The sequence below is a fragment of the Anopheles moucheti genome, chromosome 2 (genome assembly GCF_943734755.1).
Source record: "Anopheles moucheti chromosome 2, idAnoMoucSN_F20_07, whole genome shotgun sequence".
NCBI classification, from domain to species: domain Eukaryota; kingdom Metazoa; phylum Arthropoda; class Insecta; order Diptera; family Culicidae; genus Anopheles; species Anopheles moucheti.
In genome coordinates, this window is record NC_069140.1 from 20,870,165 (window position 1) to 20,888,693 (window position 18,529).

The window sequence follows — 18,529 nt, forward strand, 5'->3', positions numbered from 1 at the left end:
TTGAGAAGATTCGCCCGCGAAAAGAGCCAAAACCAAAACGCGTGTGATGTAGGCGTGGAACCGTTGCTCGTTGTGGTCCGCAAAATCGACACCGAAAGGAGAAAAAAACCATGTGAAAAGAAAGTTTCCATACGGTTCCGTTGCATACGCACTAATCCCGTATTGCAGCCTGCGTGTATCGAGCCCCCGTACGCGTGATTGCGCTTAGCAGCACGCGGATCAACTCAAAGCTTCCTTAATCGGGGGCGCATAATCAAAGAATTATGGTAGACTCTGGTGAATCATAGCAACCCCCTTAGAATGTAGTCGATCGTCTCCATCGTGTGCGGTGAAAGAACGAGTAGCAGAACTTTGTACCGTACGTTGATCGATAAGAACCCGGGACTAACAGCAGCAAATTGATTGTGTGCCGAATCGGAATCAAATAAATACGCACAGCAGTTGGACGTGGGATTACAGTACGCGCCGGACAACAATTCAAAGTGTTATCGCGTGAAAGAGTTGCTTCTGCTTCAGTGGAAAAAGTTGGAACAAAAACGAACCGCATCGTCTCGCGACTCACTGACACACTTTTCGCGGTTGCCAACAAAAGCATTGGTATCCACCGGCCGAGACAACAGCCGCTGGCGGGTGACTCAGCCCGCCAACTAGCGCCAAGTGAAGATTCGCTTTTGTGCTTTACTGTGTGTGGTTTTTCTGTGCTTTTTTTTGCAAAAAAAACCAAGATCAAACGATTTGTGCCGTTTCCTGGAATACAACCGGAAACTTGAAAACAAGAGAAAGGTTACCACCCGGTTTTGGCGAACCGTGCGAACCAAAGCGACGTCTGGGGAATTCTAACAATTCCGTAGTGGAACACCCCTTTTCCAACCATGGTTTCCTTTGGTGGGAAATTAATCTGGCTACCGGGCACGTTGATGCTCATCATCCTGCTTCTCAGCCACCGACCGGCAAATGCCGACGGTGGCCTGTTTGACAACTTCATCTCGCAGCTCATGACAACGGCTGCGACGGCACAAAACTTCCTCGAAGACGCGTATGATCAGCGGCAGGGCCGTGGTACGGAACCACCAATGCCCCCACCATCATCCGATTCACTTTCGCCCGTGCTCATACCGGTTGGGAGTGTGGATCTGGCGGCGGGGCAACCAACAACATCGCCAACTACGACCACATTTTCAGCTGGCACGACAACGACCACAACAACCACCACCACGACGCACGGGACGCGTGCACCGCTTCCGTTTTGGAATCCGTTTGTTTGGTTGCGCCCGAAAGAGGCGGCCATACCGTACAATCCGGACACCGATCTCAGCACGGTGAGTAGAGCTAAAACAGTCCCCAATTGTTTTGCATAGCTATATCTCTTTTCATAATATACGCTTTTACTACACTTTAAACGAGTCTTTTGTGAGCCTGACAGAATCTATGCAATAGCTACGCAAGACTACGAATCACCTCCAATAAATTCTTTGAACGAAGAGCGAGACCAGATCGGTCCAAATGTTACCATACCCTTTCCCGTGAACTGTGATTTTGCGACCCTATGCCAAATAACCTGATTGTTCTGAAGGAAGAAATTGCGTTGATCTTTAACTACACAAGGTCTATCAAATATACCTCGTTATCCATTAAGACTCCAATGTGACGCTTAAGCGGAAAGATTTGTTTCCAACTTTTGGATTATTTGTCCTTCAGAGGCGATTAACCACGACTCACACTTTTGCACAACGAAATTGGTCTTGCTATTCGAGAAGAAATTACAAATGCCCAATTTGATCTATCATAGGTAATAATTTCCTCACACTTAAAATAAGTCCAATTTTTGTCCAAGCCTTATGTTTTTTCATTGTTAATAGTGAGAAGCAGCTGAAACTTCATTTCAAACTTTAGAACTTCAGCATAGTTTTAGATCCTCTGAAAGATCTGAATCAAAACGACATTGGAAACGGGCTCGGCATCATACATGTAGTGTTCCTGACTCATTAATAACGCAAAACAAAATCATATTCTCGATTGTACTTTTAAACTAATCGCTCCCAAGGTACAGCTTATCGCATGATTATAGTTAACCATAAGCGCACAGATGGGCTGCAAAACAAACCGCATGAGTTGGCGCGTCCCGCTAGTGGAGCACTATTTGTGTTGGCATGATTCATGATGGTAACATCAGTATAGCTTTTTTTTTTTATTTATTCATTAAATCACTAGCATGTGATTCAGTTAGCTTCGGGGAAATTAGATTAACTGAAGCAAAAATAAAGCACTAGCCCTCCACCGGGGTGCATGATGGTTGCATGATTCTGTCCCACGTAGTGCGACAGCATAAACACCACGGATGAAATTTAGTAGAAGGGATGGGCCACCACCCAGCAATTTCCCCTTACGGGGCTCCCGTTCGCGTAATCCCGACACACAGGTTTTCCGCAAATCTTAATCCAATTTGGCCTTCGGTTTGTAAGCGGCCCGTGCACGACTTCGTACCGGTATCGCACCCACACGACACGGCCCACTGCACCGAATGTTCTCGTTTCGATGAGGCTAATTTAATTGCTCTAATAATCATCACACCTTCTCAGCGGCAAAACCGAACTCTGGTCGTGGCAGGAAAAAAAGCAATACGACGCGGAATTGAAGCGCAAATTTTATCATTACTTGCAGGTGCTAGTTCCCTGAAAGCGATTAGATAAACGATCGATGAAGAATAGTCCACTGCAAAAGGTTACACATATTCAATGATCTTCCAAACACACCAAACACTAATCGAAAGCGAAAGATGCATATCGTATTAAGCAGCTGCGATTGAAGGATGATGGTCATCGGTTATGATAGCGCCATACGCCATGCTTCCAGCCAAGCCAACTGTTTCTCGTAACCTTATTTCGAATGTTTGAATAATGTATCGTGAACCATCTTGCCGACAGGTTCGGCTCGGTCAGCCGATGGAAGGCTGGTGAGGCCGTTTGCCGTACAACATCGCCAGCACGAGAAACACAAAATTAATGGACATCAATGGCTAACAACAAATAATGCCCCCACTCCACCAACGACCAGACATAATTGCCCACGATCGGTGGGCTCCCATTCTGTCGACCGATAAAAATAGTATCCATAAAGGAGTTGAAAAGAGTCGCTGGTTGGTGCTTTGTGGTGCTCACTGACGGTTTTGCGACATAAAAACGCCACCAATCGGTGCACCAGGCTCGGAACGTCGGCTGAAAGTTAGGTTATTTTAGCCGGAAATGAACCATTCCGTATCACACGAACGAAACCCACGTAGATTGTTTGAGGTTACCATAAAACTGAAATACCACCAGCTATTGGTCGAACACGGAAGCACCGGGCGAGGGGGGAATAAAATCAGCGAATGCATTCTCCTGAGGAACGATGGATTCTCGCGACGAGCGGGGAAAGGAAATTGCATTTGGAACATTTGAACCCAACCGGTAGAAGGAAAGCGCCCACAATGGAAGCAAATACACAACAGCCGCATATAGAGAGCAAACGGAAACATGCCGACCCTGCACGAAAGGATGTTCGCGGTATATGGGACACAACAGCTACACATCGGATGCACACAATAATGGCGGGCGATGCATTATGTGTCGTTAGCCAATATTATCCAAACGAACGTTTCCTTGTTGTATGGACATTTTAAAACTCATCGTCGTCGTCGATCGTTTGTGTGTTAGCTTGGCGTCCTTAAGGATAACGAAACCGTGGGTTCACCCGATTCCTTTCCCCATGTCACTGTCTTCTGCCACCAACTTTTGTATTTGCGTGTACCAGCTAACAGCTAACGGTGTGCGTGGTGTTGGGCTTGGCCGCCTGAAACAAGGCCAATCATCATGGTCCGGAAATTGGACCGATAAATTAAGGCCCTTTGCCCCAGTCGCTGTACCGGCAGAACCAGTCGGGCTGGAGTTGTATTCACAACGCAAAAAAAACACGAAAACATTCAAATATTGAAATTGTTTCTAGCGTAGTGGACGACTGCGAGGCATCCCTTCTTCGACGAATACGGCCGCTTATCCTGGCCTAAGCCCTCATTACGGCACCTTCAAGGACTTTTGATCCGTTACTATGCGTTGAAGTGTTTTGGAAGACAGAAAGGCTTGCCTTTTGCTAATGTATGCATAAATTCTTCCTACGGCCAAGTCCAAGTCGCTCGACCCTCCCTCCCACCGGTGATAATAGCACCAACGGGAAAGGAGTAAAAGTACAATCTATGGAACATCCTGCACTGTGTCGGTACGCAAAGAATTCCACCACCACCGCCCGGGTTGAACATTGATACAAAGAACTTCTGGCGGCAAAACAACCCCCCGCATTCCCCGATTTGCCCGGAAAATGTCGTCGCAGGTCGTGCTCTGGTGCGCTAATGGAAGGACGCATTGTTTTTTTTTTTTTGTTTTGTTAAGCGTCGTCCCCGTGTTTACCTTCTCCAGAAGAATGGCGTGCCATGCGGATGTCATGTCTGGGAGGGGTCGCGTAGCAAAGTAATTGACCGTTTGCATGCACCCGGTCCTTTCTGTTTTAAGGCTGTTCTTGACTGCTGATGGTTTGCGCACAGTTGCTGGCTACACAGCCCAGTCAAGGACGAACGGCAATTTTTCTGTGGAGCTCTATAATTTTTGGGAAGTCGAAGGACCCCGTGTCATTATTTGTGACCTTTAAAACGGACCCGGCCAATAGGTACTTTAGTTTAGATAATAAGGAAGTGTAGTGGATTTAATGTTGATGGATAAACGTGAAATATTAATGTTGAATTATTGAGCTCATATTAAGTTCAGTCAAATTCAAGTTGAAGTCTAGCAGTTCGGCTTTCAGTCTTAACAAACCAGACGTGTTAGATCACCAACCCGGTGGTGTATTGGTAGGGGACCCGGTCTTCCCACGACAGGACCGTTCCAAAATCCCATCCGGACCAATATCCGTCCCGATGACTATCAGACTACATGGTTAAAATATAAGTCTAGTTAGCCAGAAATGTGGGCAAGGCATTATGACCCAATAGTAAGGTCGTTATACCCCCAGAAGAAGAAGGTGTTAGATCCAGATCTCAGCGGATTCGATAGCTCCGTCCATAACAAGGACCTTTATGATTATTATCTGACCATGAATAGCTCTGTATCACGAACTTTGAAAGTGGAGTGAGTGTATATAGTGTGTAGTCTAAAGAAACTAGTAATATAAAAAGAAAACAATTTGAACTAATATAAAAGACACATTGAATGATATTGTTGTAAAGTATCATGTTAGAAGTCTAATATTATTTTAGTATAAATTATATAGTTTAAGTATCTTAATGGACTCAACAGAAGTCGTAATAGTTCCAGATAATTATGAAGCGTCATCATTGGCTCAATCATTCCCATGGGTCACTGTACCACATCACACGAATGCGGGTCATAAAATCAAACCGTGTGTTGAATTTGGCGTTAATGTTGCTGTCCCTTGCTCTTGTACTTGCAGCCAGAAATAGCAGTTCGTCACGGATACCAGGCGGAATCACACACGCTCAGAACGGCCGACGGTTATCTCCTGACATTGCATCGTTTGCCCTGCGGTCGCATCGGCTGTCCGGCGCAAGGTGGTAAAGGTACGGGCCAACCCGTATTCCTGCAGCACGGTCTACTGTCGAGCTCGGCCGACTGGTTGCTGAGTGGGCCGGAAAAGGCACTAGCCTTCATACTAGCAGACGCCGGCTATGATGTATGGTTGGGAAACGCACGTGGCAATACGTACTCCCGCAAGCACGTCAGCTTCAGCAGCGATGAGACGGCATTCTGGGACTTTAGCTGGCACGAAATGGCGATGTATGATATACCGGCCGAGATTGATTATCTGTACAACATTCGGGGTAGGTATGGCACGATGGGCGCTAGAATATGATGGTGTTAATTGTAGCAATCGGTCCGTTTCTTCCCGCCGCACCACAGCACAGGAGCGGAACGATACGACGCGCAATCTGCTCTACGTGGGACATTCGATGGGTACGACAATGATCTTCGCACTGTTAGCAAGTCGCCCGGAGTACAACGAACGGCTGGAGGCCGTGTTTGCGCTGGCACCGGTTGCCTTCATGGGACACGTGAAAAGTCCCATACGTCTGCTGGCACCATTTTCGCACGATATCGAGGTAAGAAGGGCCAGGGAGTGGTCAATTTCTTGACCAGACACATGATGGAGTACGATCAGGAAAGTTTGCATGCCGTCTCGCACGGGTGCCGTTTCGGATTCGATTCCCAATGCCACTAAATTTCATCTACATTCGTACGTGTATTTGTTTTTCATTTCATTTTGTGTCATACTATTCGTGCCGTCCTCGTCCATGCGCGTACCTACCATCGCCGACCCGAATATATCTTCCGGTCGTCGTATCAGTAGATACCGCTAAACTATTTCGATAACCTTCGTGTCCCCAATTGGGTAGATGGTCTCGCAAATGACATTCTCAAACGACTCTCGTTACGATTGCTGGTGAGTTCTTGTGCTTCGCAGGATGCGCAGGAGGACGCATGTACGCGAACATCCATTATAAGATTCCTTTTCCCTTCCGGTGGTCCGGTGGCGTTTCTACTCTCTTTCTACTCTCTTCTCTGGGATGTGGGTTTGTGCGTATGGTGGTAACGTATGTCCATCCGGTCGTCGTCCTATTTTCTCATTGCATCCTCCTATTGTCTGGCGGGTATTGTGCGCTGTGTTTTATCTCTCCGCACACGGGACTGTCCTGCTTTCCGGGGCAGGTCACGCTTCTTTGGTTGTTTTGTTGTACACTCGTTCCCTTTACACTGATTAAGGCAGAAGCACGCAAGCTTTGCAGCTCTGATTTATAGTTGTAAATTAAATATTTCGTGAAACGACGTTTTATGCCTCTTTGCCTTATGTTATGAAATGAATCTTCTTTTGTAAATAGTTAAAATATTGGAAATGGGGTACCCTTAATGCTTTAACTCATCACAATAACTTATCACGGTTTCTTTTTTTGCTCGCCTCAATCGGGGCTGGGCGGAACGTAATGAACATTGTACATTCTTCGCATTTTAGTGGCTTTGTGGGGTGTGGGGTCCACATTTTTTAAAACAAACTTTAAAATGAAACAACATTTCCCGTCCGTCTAACGTGTACACTTTTTCTCACCCCGCACAGATGATACTAAAATTCTTCGGCGGCAATGAGTTTATGCCGCAGAACAAAATCATTCGCTATCTCGCGAAATACGGCTGCGAACTGACCGAAGCGGAGAAGTACATCTGCGAGAACACTGTGTTCGTCCTGTGTGGTTTCGACAAGGAGCAGTATAACGCCACCCTGATGCCGGTCATCTTCGGTCACACACCTGCCGGCACATCGACAAAAACGGTCGTACACTACGCGCAGGAAATTCACAACGAGGGCAACTTTCAGCTGTTCGATTACGGCGAAAGTGAAAACCATCGACGCTACGGGCGGGCAACGCCACCGGGCTACAATCTGGAAAACATATCGACACCGATTGCACTGTTCTACGCCAACAACGATTGGCTGGCCGGGCCGATGGATGTGGCCAATCTGTTCAACCAGCTGCATCGCACCTCGATCGGTATGTTCAAGATACCGAACGATAACTTTAACCACGTGGACTTCCTGTGGGGTAACGATGCGCCGGAGGTGGTCTACAAGCAGCTCCTTATGCTGATGCAAAGATACAAGTAATGCCGTCAGCCAAGCCATATCATGCTACAGAACAGCGGTGAATGAATTCTTTCAAAGGGGAAATTCAAGCGAGCAAAACCTATGACTGCATTTTCATGTTGAAAATCCTAACTGTTAAGACTTCAATGAGTTTTGTGTTGTATGTATAAATAAATGAGCATCGATAATGATAATGAACGTCGCATTATTTTACTTTAACTTAAGGTGGAAAGATAGTTGAGAAACAATGCAATAACTACTTATTCAAATATAGTTAAATTTGCAATAAAAGTATATAAATCTTGAACCTGGGCGATCTCGAACCTTGTCAAACCTAATACAACCAACAGTTGAATACTTCAATCCCATGATTCGTTGTGAGAGACATGGCGAGAGTACTCAACCTACTGCCATAGCCGCGATACCGGGTCGAAAAGTTATTGCAAATCATTGCGAACTGTCAAATCGAATGACATCAAAAAATATAAAATAAAGTCCACGCAAAGCTGCGCCGAACAACTGCACGTATTTTTGTTGTTAAAAGAGTTTGTTCAAAACGTGTAATTTTAAAACATGTCCAACGCAAACGTTGCAACCTACCTGGCGGAACAGAAGAAAACCACCGACAAAGATCTAGCGGCCGAATGGACGGTGCTGGAAGAGTTGTACAATGAGAAGTAAGCAACATACAATCCCCAAGTTAGAGGGATGCAAACTTTAGTTTCCGCACGCTGTTTGTGTGAAAGCGTTTTGTAATGATGTATTTCCATTAAATGTTCTTCTCTTCTTCGTCAGGCTTTGGAATGAGTTAACGATAAAGTTGGATGCCTTCGTCAAGCATTCTGCACTGCAGAATGAGGAAGCTTTGCTTGCCCTGTATCACAATTTCATCGCCTCCTTCGAAACAAAGTACGTGTTGCAACCTGTTTCGGATCTTCTTTGTGCTGAATTAACGTGAATCTTTTACCGCTTCTTTCAGAATTAACCCGTACGGTTTGGTAGAAATTCTGACCGTCGTTATTTCGTACCTATCGGATAAGAAGGAAGCCATCGCGTTTCTCGAGAAGCTAAAGGACAAGGTAAAAATCTGCGACCAAGCGGTCTGGATGTGCAAAGTGCTACAGGGGCAGATTCATCTCGAGCACCTTAATCAGCTGGATGAGACGAAAAAAATCATCGAAGATCTGAAGGACATTCTCGAGGAAGCGGGCAATGTAACACCAGTGCATGGTAAATACTATATGCTAGCAGCCAACTACTACCGGTATGTGTGACTTGTTCATGGGACCGTTGTTTGTGACAATGGCTGAAAGCGATTCTAATTCATGATTGTAATCTTCCTGTACAGTTTGGTCGGACAGCACAGTGATTACTATCGGTGTGGTCTTCAATTTTTGGGATGTTCCATCGATACCTACCCGAAGGATCAGTGGGCTCAGCAAGCGTTCTGTCTAGGTTTGGCCGCACTGCTTGGCGAGGGCATCTACAACATCGGCGAACTGGTTAGTTGATGGTTTTAAAGCATAATCTACCTTTTTAATTACAATTGAACTTCATATCATCCGTTCTAGCTAGCACATCCGATTCTCGAATCGCTCAACGGTACAGAAAACGAATGGCTGGTGGAGCTGTTACGTGCGTTCAACTCCGGTGACATCGTGAAGTTCGAACAGATGAAACCGAAATGGAGCTCGATTGCCGATCTGGCCGCTCAGGAAGTGAAGCTACGGCAGAAAATATCGCTCCTCTGTCTAATGGAAATGACGTTCAAGCGGCCGGCCAACAAACGCACGATCACATTCGATGAAATCGCGAAGGAGGCTAAGCTACCGATCAAGGAGGTGGAAATACTGATCATGAAGGCACTGGCACAGGGTCTGGTAAAGGGTGCGATAGACGAGGTGGCCGGCGTAGTGAACATGACCTGGGTGCAGCCACGTGTGCTGGATCGCAAGCAGGTCGCCGGTATGGCTACCACCCTAGACACCTGGATGTCGTCCATCACGTCCATGGAGCAGCTGATCGAAAGCCGGGCAAGTGAAATCCTTACCAACTGAGTGGAAAACACACAATTGTGCTTTTGTTCATGCTGAAGTATACACTTAAATAAATGAATAAGAATCTATAATTTCATGTTATATTATTATTTATTAAAACAATTTTATAGTCAACTATAGCAGCGTTCAGTAGTCTTAAAGGTAAGCATATCTTTAGAAGGGAACATGCACATCCGCACGTATCGTGCTTCTTTACTGTGCGTAGGGATATTTAGCGAAGAAAAAACAATCATGTAAAGCGAAATGTTAAATGGCGTTCATAAGTGTGCGCATCGTTGGTCTGCTCTCTCTCTTTTTTTTCCCCCTGGAACACTTAAATGTGCAAACAGCGAAGCTTGGTATCGGGAACACGGGAGGCAAACTCGAAGGTGACGTGGCGCCGCACCTCCTCATGCGTATCACGCCGTATCCGATGGGGTGTAACGCTTCCGATCAGCAGCAATTCGAGGTTCACGTTTGCTTCCGCCACGAACCGGCGCACGAGCCCTTCGAGCTCGAACAAATGCTCATCGGACGCGCCCGGCAATTCATCCCGCATGAACATAGCCAAACGCACCAGGTACTCGACATTGTGTCCGCTCGGACCGCGGCACTCGACAATTTGGCGTGCCGTCACCAGCAACGGTTCCTCGCCAATCCAGTGTTCGTTCTTGGGCGTTGCGATGTACACGAGCGCCGGAAATGCTTCACCGCTGATGCCGGACTGTTCGCTGGCCAACCGGGGATAGAACTTGATGTACTCCGTCACGTACCCGCCCAGCGTGCACTCGCGCTGCCGCAGATAGTCCAATGCGTGGCCGCCGGTCACCCTAAATGCACAGCCCCATGTAATACCCTGTAGGGAGGAAAACAGAAAATCACGTTGGAAAAGCGTTCTGAGCATCTATTTTTATCGTGCGTATGTACTGTTGTAGAGTTCTGCGGTACGCATCACTAGAACACGGATGTTGCTACCGTGAGTATATATACACGCATGTTTCCATGGAAACGGCGTGCGGTTCTTCCTAGCTCAACTCTCGTGGTTCCATACGAGTTACCTCGATAACTCTTCAGTTGCTTCCCTCTCTCGGGAGGGGAGCATGCCATGGGAAAAGTCCCCGGGCCTGTGACAGAAAGTGTCAGGACGTGAGCGTCCCTCTTGTCACGCAGTCAGAAGTTGGAGGGGGAGGTTTTTCTCTCTCTCCGGCTTAGACAGGGTGCAAAATTGCCAGACAAAATCGTAAAGTAATGTTGAGATTACCGGTTTTGGAGAGGGCAAAGACACGTGTCGGGAGAGAGGACATCCTCACTCTCACGCCCTTTGCTCTCCCATCCAATCTCACACAATGGGGCTTACTCAGAAAGAACTGCTCTCTCTCCTTTTTTTCGTTACACGGTCATCTCGCCCTTGCTTTGTTTACATCTCTCTAATTTACGCTGTTTGTTTGTACGGTTTTTTGGACACACCATCCTACACTTTATGAGCAAATTAATTTGTATTATACTAATATATTTGCTTCCTAGCACCTTCAGCGATACATTTGATATGATGCCACTCCTATCTAGTATCGCAACACCCTTTCCTATTGTGTTGATCGTAATTCAATCGCATTCACATTTAGCACCTGATCTGAACTAAAGACCTATCGTCTATCATCTGTGTGGGAGCTGACTGCACTGAATGCTACAAATACCCATATCATTACTTACCTCTTTGTCCTCGATTAAAGTGGCCACGCGACCCGGCTACGTAGAGTGAAACATGGGGAAGAAAAGAAAAAAAAAGAACAGACGGAAACCGTGCATTAGTTTCATGACCGCGTAATATTATGCTTGCTGATGCGTGCAAATATTCACATGTTCCGTTCCGAAGCGGAACACGACCGATGCAAGTGAGTAATAGAATTTGTATGTGAAGGATGTCATGACTTGGTGACTCAGTAGGATCTAATGTCGCATAATAACAATGGAACATCTTCCAAACGCTCACGCTACGCAGCAACTATGCCCTCTTGACAGTAAAGAGTGATAAGAGTAGACAGATATTGTTGTAATACTTGTTGTGTTCTATGAAATCGGGATGTGCGCGGACGCACTTCCCGGCTACCAAAAATTGCGCACACGAGTTATCCACATGAGGGATAATCGCAGGGGTCAACCCAGCCCAAGAGTGCAATGGCCAGGCCTCGCCCTGGGGGAACCGCCTTCGTGATCACGGTAACCCCTGTGCCAGGTAAGTATGCTTTCTGCCGGTCACACGTACCCACCCCATTGCCGACAGGCATGCTTCGCTAGCGATGGTTAACATTTCATCTTTAAGGAAGCAAGGATTGGGATGCTTTCTACCTGCAACACTCGCTAGAGAACAGATCTGCATTCTACCAAGAAGTTCTTGCACCATCCCAACTCGCTAACCGAAAAAGGAATACACAATGAATACACAAATGCTTATCAGCTAATTAATTACATTTGTAAACTTTATTGATAACCGGTCAAACAATACGCCTTCTATCAACAATACATTTCACAGATCGCGATTTCACAGTAAGCGATACTGAAGCGATTATGTCATGCCAAAGGCACAAACATAGAGGAAACAATTCTGATTAAGTAATGTTTAACATTCCACTAAACTGGTATCCGAACCATGTACCGCACGTGTGGCAATCTATTATCAGCTACAACAACAAAACCGCGACAAAACAGTCCACGTTTCTGCCGACATACATACAGGTGTTTCGTATTATTTATGTTCTTGTTTCTGTCCCTATTGGCATTCGTCGAATATTCGCCATCGAAGTAGGCAACGACATTAATACGAACGCGTCATCCCAGCAGCAGTTCTATAGGAATGTTTTATCAAAACCGCTCTCACACACCCATATTGACGCGATGTGTTTATTACGCTGCCTTACGTGCCAAATGCGCTTCTACTTTTTTAATTTTATTCTTCGTGTGTGCCACTATGTATACAAAACACTTCCAACCCTTTTACCCTTAACGGTGACAAACACCTTCCTCGCACACTTCGATAGGGCGATGGTCAGTCTGTGTTGAACTGGCATGGGGAGTAATCCCATTTTTATAACGATGTGTTTGGGCGCGTGCAGTGAAGTACTACCGCACTGTACAGACAGCTCCCGAGACACGCGGTAAGCGATATTCGTGGATTTTACTATTTGACAGCTCAGTTACACAAAATACAGACCTAAAAGCACAAAAATCGAGGTGATAATGGCTTCTATTGCAATACAATCAATTTGTTCGTTAATTCTCTTTATATTATAATAAATTTTGTTTTACAATACACCGCCTTAAAACCTAGTCTCATATAGTCTCTTTCACACCCCTAATCGGTAGTTTATCGTTACCAGCTACGACGGAAAGCAATCATCTGAATTGATGTGCTCTTGTTGCGCAGCTGGTCATATTTGCAAGTAGAGGCTGTTCAGCAGTTGATGTTCAAACACCAACTTCTTGAGCGGAGTTGGTGGGGTGGGTGGTAACCAAATGGGTCAGAATTTGATGATGCACTGTCTTTCATTTTAATTCATTACTGCATTTATTTCAAATCAATTAGCTAACAAACAGAGGGCTATATTGTTGGAAGACAACTAAAAACTTTGTTTGGTTATCTTTAACCAAAGAAAAATTGGCTTTTGTTCGACGAACATTGCTCTTAAACTAATGCTGTATGAAGTACAAAACAAAGAACGTAAATTATAGAGAAGCAGGTCAGTTCTGTAACATTAAGTTATTGCAACTGTATTCGATCTACGCGTTGCGCTCTCGGATTACAGTAGAATGTTTTCAACGAACAAACAATTTAAAAAAGATTTTACGTTTCTTGGTGGGAGTAACAGCGTATCTCGGATACTACCGGTACTAACACACACTCCCGCCAACGCATACAAATCGATGGCCGTTTCGGAATTATGTGGTTCGCCAATTTTTTCGGCTCGTATTGTGACAGGCCGCGCTGATAAAAATAGATCCCACACACCCGTTCGCCACAAAGTTGCCGCGGCACCGTGGGGACGCACGAATAAAATTAACATTCGGACATTTAACAAAAACACACAGCGAGTTGTGTGCTGTTCGTCTCTCGCATCCATCTGTGTAAGTGGGGCTTGAGGATTGGAAAACGTTTCAAGGGCTAGGTCTAGAACGCTGTAATAAGAATTCTTCTGTTCGCCGGCCGGTTTGCAGACCGGTGGTGGATGCCTTACCTTCTCTACCGTCCCACGGTGTGTCACATTGCCCTGCCAGAACCGGCGCACGTACCCACGTATGTACCCGGTAATGCATTCGGAGTATTCAAAGCCCGGATACCAACAGAGGGAACCGTATCCGAAGACCCACACGCTAGGCATCGCAGCAGGCGTCTCGTGTTGTGCCTCCATCGTTTAGAATCCTTGGGCAAATCTGTTCTCACCCTTGGCGCCGCCCGCTATCAAGCCCAACCGTTCCACTTTCCGGTTCTGGGTTTGTTTTGTAAACACGATCGATGGGGTCGATCGTGGGGCACGCGGCTGAAGGTTGAAGAAAGCACAATTTTTGCGACACACGTTGTTCTGCTTCTTCTTTTCGATGTTGGCCACTACTATCACACCCTTGGTGTATGTGTGCATGTGTTGACTAGCCTGAGCACACTAGCTGCGCGCGTGATCCTATGTAGCTTTGGCGTAACCGTTACCGTTGGTGATTGATTGAGCTTGGCACACTTTCGCAAATTAATTCATCTTCATGATTTCTAACCGTACGCAAACTGACCATCACAAAACAAAACAATACACGTGTCCTTACGGGGTGGCCTAGCGGGAAATGGTGGTTTGGGGAGGGTTTTGTTGTTTTGTAGAGGGGTAATGTCACTTTCTCTAGTCACTGCATTCTGTAATACCTTCACTTGTCGTTATACTAACACTCCCGGCACACTACACACAGCACACAAACACACACACTTATGATCTCGTCCAAGTCGCTTCCTGGCCCGGGGAGGTCCTTCCAGGGCTAGAGTTTTAACTTTGCTAAACGAAACGGCAAATGTCGCCGCCGATGCCGTTCCAGCAGAGGTAGATAATGTCGTCGCGGTTGGTTCTGGTCCAGCGCGACCGGATGTCGCGTCCCGTGCGCTAGTACGGCTGTGGCCGCCACTGTACGCTCTGCAGCCACTACTGATGCGGACGTTCTTCGGAAGCGGTTGGATATTGGTGCGGTTAGTCGATCCGGTCTGCTAGCGGAAGGCTTCATAGTCTGCGGGCGGAAAAAGAAGAGTGAGTGAGAGGAAGCACAAAATGCGCATAAATGTACAGAACCGAAACCAGCACAAACACGACAGCATCACGCTGCCAGGGAAACAGGGAACAGTCCCGCAGCAGACAAAGCGCGCCATATCAGCGACTTATTATACCTCACACGCGCTTCACACATGTGCGCTAGTGTGTGCACGCGTTAAGGGCGCACGGACACACGGGCACACACACAAAGCGTGTGCGCGTGCACACGGCACGAACAAAATCTGTTCCAACCTCCCCACCACCACCACTGCAATACGCAATCATTTATTTCCGACCGGTTCGTTGTGTGTGCGCGAATGATTCGTGGCTTCGCGAATATAGCCGGGTTCAAATAAAAACCCACACTTCACACAGCACAGCATTCCAACCAAAGGAAGCCACCCCAGCGATCCTCGGACGGATCGCCAATGATTGCTAACGAAACAGATCGCGCTTCGATCGCGCGATTAGATGAGCTGTGTTGTTTTGGGTGTGTGAGAATAGTTTGCGATAAAAAAAAATGGCACGAGACTTCGAGCTCGTTGCAACAGCATCCAACTGTCAAAATTTATCTCATCCGAGTAGGTATACTGTGCACGATTAATCGTAGCAGCTTATTGGCAATTCAAAAAACCCTTTCATCCTTTTAGGTATCCGAACTGAAGTTCGATCCTACTTCGATCCCTTCCTGGTTGCTTTATCACTTCTAACACCGACCAACATCTTTTTAGTACACCCTAATCTCCCTAGGTGGCGCGTTTGTTGTCCTAGCTAACCAGGGCGCTCTGGTCGCCACATCCCGTTTGTACCTTACCGCGTGGCGCACGGAGACGATCGGCTAATACACAGTTGCTTAATTGAAACAACAACACCCGTTAACGACGGAACACGCGCGCGTGCTGCACCACGAAACCGCGCGAATGAATTTGCTGTGAATGGTGGCGCATAACATTTGCGAACAAAAGCAACAATAAAAAAAATTACCATTCGGAAGGTGCCCTACACACGAGCTCGGGTGTGGGTGTGTTCATCTAACACCCGAGCGCCGTGTTCACTCCGCGCATCGCTGCCGACGTGGACGACCTTCGCTATTATTGCATTTTTCCGCGTCTGGTTCAATGTTTTGCTTTGCAGCTATTTTATGCAACAAAAAAGTGAGCAGCACACACAAAAAAGAAACCGTCCACATACACACAAGAACTGCGAATGCGCCTTGAACTTGACACCAGCGACAAAGAAGCGATTGGTGCTAAACGGGTGGGGGCTATTGCTCCCCGTTGATGTGCCTGCAGTAACCTTTAACGCATCCTTGTTGCCAAAAAGGTGTCCTTTTGTCCCCATTTAAGGTCAGAGAAGATGGAAAAGGGTGTCTTTTTTTCGGTGTTACTTCACTTACCCAATACCACTGTTGCTGCCTAGAGCGTACGCCACGCATCTGCATCGTTGGTGCCATGCCGCAAGAAAAACTTTTTGCCACCACCTTTTTTAACACGAAAAACAACCACAGCAAACGCAACCGTACGGAGACATGATTGTGAACGGTGAGTGAAAATCGGTCAGCAAAACGAACTATTTAATTTTATCACACCGATATTTAGGCCACGTTCGAGAAAGGGGCTGTTGCACCGTTTTGCCAGCAGTGTGAGCACACAATTTTGGGGTAGCGCCGATTTTGGGTGGAAAGTTTTTCTTGCGGCGTTCAACGACGGTGGCAGAAAATGTTTCAACGAAACCGCTGCAACCGTAAACGATCTGTTCGGTCGCGATGTAGGCTGTTTTCTATTTTGTTTCTCCTCCCCATTCATCGGTGGTTGACGCACACGCGCTCGGACTGCCGCGACGTTAAGCACGGATTACACAGCCATACCGAACTGGCACGGTTGTCATGACCACAGATTTCAATTCCTATTTTACATACGTTGTAACGCAACGATTTTAAAACTCTGTTGCTAATTAAGGAGAAATAAACAGTCAGAAGCTCGAAAACCATTTTAAAAATTTCTGAAATATAAAATAAACCCATATATGATTGGATGTGTAAAGCTTCCATTTGAAAGCATACTCCTTCATGAATATGTGTTTAAAGCATTAAAGCAAAGCAACTTAATACAGTACATTGATTTGAAATTTCAACTAGCAGTTCTGTACTATGTACCATTTCTTAGTGTTACATGCTGTTTTCCATGCTTCCCACTGGTAGAATAGTCTCTTTACATTAAATAATACATAAAGAAATATAATATATAATATAATATGATACATAATATACAATAATGATGTTGATATGTTTATAATACCATTTTCCATCGGCAACAACCCATACAAGTGTTCCACTTGTTACCACAACATGCTTCGTTGTGTAAACCGTGCCTAACGGTGTTGTATGCTTCATGTCGGGGTGCGTACGTCCGTCCGTCACGGGTGCGTTTACCCCTCAACCGGCTGATGCAATAACTTCATTGCTTTCCTCATAAACGTCACACAGAACAAATTCGGCCAATTGTTTGCAAATGCAATTGCAATTTACTGTACCCATTCTACGAGCGATCAAGGGGTGTTTATTCCTTGCAGTGCTCCGAACAAAATGAACATCACGCAACATATTTAATTTCATAAAACATAAGAAACCTTTCTCTGCCAAAAACACTAGAGGCATTTCTGGGTTATGTTGTGTTTTCCTACATGTTTTTGTCTTTTGCGCTCTTTTGCATTATCTACCCCTAATGTTCGCTTTGTTTCATACACTCCCTGGGACATCTCGCGCAGCATCGTGGAAGCTGCAGGGGTGCGTGCGAAGCATAGATGGGAAGGAGATGCGAACAGTGCAGTTAACCATCGCTAGCGAAGCATGCCTGTCGGCAATGGGGTGGGTACGTGTGACCGGCAGAAAGCATACTTACCTGGCACAGGGGTTACCGTGATCACGAAGGCGGTTCCCCCAGGGCGAGGCCTGGCCATTGCACTCTTGGGCTGGGTTGACCCCTGCGATTATCCCTCATGTGGATAACTCGTGTGCGCAATTTTTGGTAGCCGGGAAGTGCGTCCGCGCACATCCCGATTTTATACGAACAATAAAACTTTAACACAAAGTGGAAGAACTTTTACTTGAACCTATATATTATTTCGAACACTTTATGTATCACATTACTTTGGAATTATTAAATAGGGATGAAAATGTAAAATGGGGGACGTAAATTAGGTTGCAACAAGACCAGTAAATGTAATTCTAGCGAATATCTTCCCCCATAACGTAAGTCCGCAAAAGTCTCTTCGCAATCAAGCACGCCTGCAAGTAGTTTACCCTGCATACACACATTCAGCACAGAAAATACCCTCTTTTTTGCACGAGAAAATCGATGCGCGAGCGAGAAAACTCGCCGTTTTCCCATTTTCCGATGGGAGGAGCCAAACGTTCAATTTTTCCGTTGAATCCTTCATTCAAGGCGACGCACGTACGAGCGCACCCAAAGGATCGGGAAAAATGTTTTCCATGTACGATCATCATCAATGACAGTTTGATGCAAAACAAACAAATTTTTT

At 46.1% G+C, this 18,529-nt stretch overlaps 3 protein-coding genes and 2 non-coding genes across 6 annotated transcripts; 3 read left to right on the forward strand and 2 right to left on the reverse strand.

The window, feature by feature from the left end:
• The first annotated feature begins 872 nt into the window (after positions 1-872).
• LOC128310686 (lipase 3-like) lies at positions 873-7,803 on the forward strand. Its single transcript, XM_053047385.1, has 4 exons — positions 873-1,319; positions 5,476-5,863; positions 5,943-6,142; positions 7,153-7,803. Exons 1-4 carry the CDS (start codon positions 873-875, stop codon positions 7,696-7,698), a joined length of 1,581 nt encoding a protein of 526 aa, XP_052903345.1. The 3' UTR covers positions 7,699-7,803.
• A 357-nt stretch (positions 7,804-8,160) lies between these two features.
• Positions 8,161-9,796, forward strand: LOC128296689 (26S proteasome non-ATPase regulatory subunit 13). The gene is made up of 5 exons (XM_053032152.1): positions 8,161-8,354; positions 8,473-8,586; positions 8,657-8,941; positions 9,026-9,179; positions 9,249-9,796. The coding sequence occupies exons 1-5, from the start codon at positions 8,251-8,253 to the stop codon at positions 9,732-9,734; spliced, it is 1,143 nt and encodes a 380-aa protein (XP_052888112.1). The 5' UTR covers positions 8,161-8,250; the 3' UTR covers positions 9,735-9,796.
• Positions 9,797-9,800: 4 nt separating this feature from the next.
• Positions 9,801-16,640, reverse strand: LOC128296690 (glutathione-specific gamma-glutamylcyclotransferase 1). Of its 2 annotated transcripts, none has more exons than XM_053032153.1 (4): positions 16,386-16,640; positions 13,943-14,966; positions 11,424-11,459; positions 9,801-10,569 (listed from the first exon to the last, which is right to left on the reverse strand). In XM_053032153.1, exons 2-4 carry the CDS (start codon positions 14,114-14,116, stop codon positions 10,048-10,050), a joined length of 732 nt encoding a protein of 243 aa, XP_052888113.1. In that variant the 5' UTR covers positions 14,117-14,966; positions 16,386-16,640; the 3' UTR covers positions 9,801-10,047. The 2 variants fall into 2 exon arrangements, with proteins under 2 accessions (XP_052888113.1, XP_052888114.1); XM_053032154.1 differs by lacking the exon at positions 16,386-16,640 and adding an exon at positions 15,354-15,401.
• Positions 11,789-11,954, reverse strand: LOC128299950 (U1 spliceosomal RNA). Its single transcript, XR_008287326.1, has one exon. It is a non-coding gene; the product is annotated as a U1 spliceosomal RNA (small nuclear RNA).
• Positions 16,641-17,881: 1,241 nt separating the features above from the next.
• On the forward strand, positions 17,882-18,047 carry LOC128299951 (U1 spliceosomal RNA). The gene has a single exon (XR_008287327.1). It is a non-coding gene; the product is annotated as a U1 spliceosomal RNA (small nuclear RNA).
• Positions 18,048-18,529: the final 482 nt, after the last annotated feature.

Excerpts from the sequence above, each read along its gene's own strand:
- LOC128296689 (XM_053032152.1), top strand. The coding sequence starts at position 8,251 with ATGTCCAACGCAAACGTTGCAACCTACCTGGCGGAACAGAAGAAAACC. Across the intron at positions 8,942-9,025 it reads CTAGCAGCCAACTACTACCG|TTTGGTCGGACAGCACAGTG; the intron begins GTATGTGTGACT and ends CTTCCTGTACAG. Across the intron at positions 9,180-9,248 it reads TCTACAACATCGGCGAACTG|CTAGCACATCCGATTCTCGA; the intron begins GTTAGTTGATGG and ends CATCCGTTCTAG.
- LOC128310686 (XM_053047385.1), top strand. The coding sequence starts at position 873 with ATGGTTTCCTTTGGTGGGAAATTAATCTGGCTACCGGGCACGTTGATG. Across the intron at positions 1,320-5,475 it reads CGGACACCGATCTCAGCACG|CCAGAAATAGCAGTTCGTCA; the intron begins GTGAGTAGAGCT and ends TTGTACTTGCAG. Across the intron at positions 5,864-5,942 it reads TTATCTGTACAACATTCGGG|CACAGGAGCGGAACGATACG; the intron begins GTAGGTATGGCA and ends GCCGCACCACAG.
- LOC128296690 (XM_053032153.1), bottom strand. The coding sequence starts at position 14,116 with ATGGAGGCACAACACGAGACGCCTGCTGCGATGCCTAGCGTGTGGGTC. Across the intron at positions 11,460-13,942 it reads ACCGTGGGACGGTAGAGAAG|CCGGGTCGCGTGGCCACTTT; the intron begins GTAAGGCATCCA and ends CACTCTACGTAG. Across the intron at positions 10,570-11,423 it reads CTTTAATCGAGGACAAAGAG|GGTATTACATGGGGCTGTGC; the intron begins GTAAGTAATGAT and ends TCCTCCCTACAG.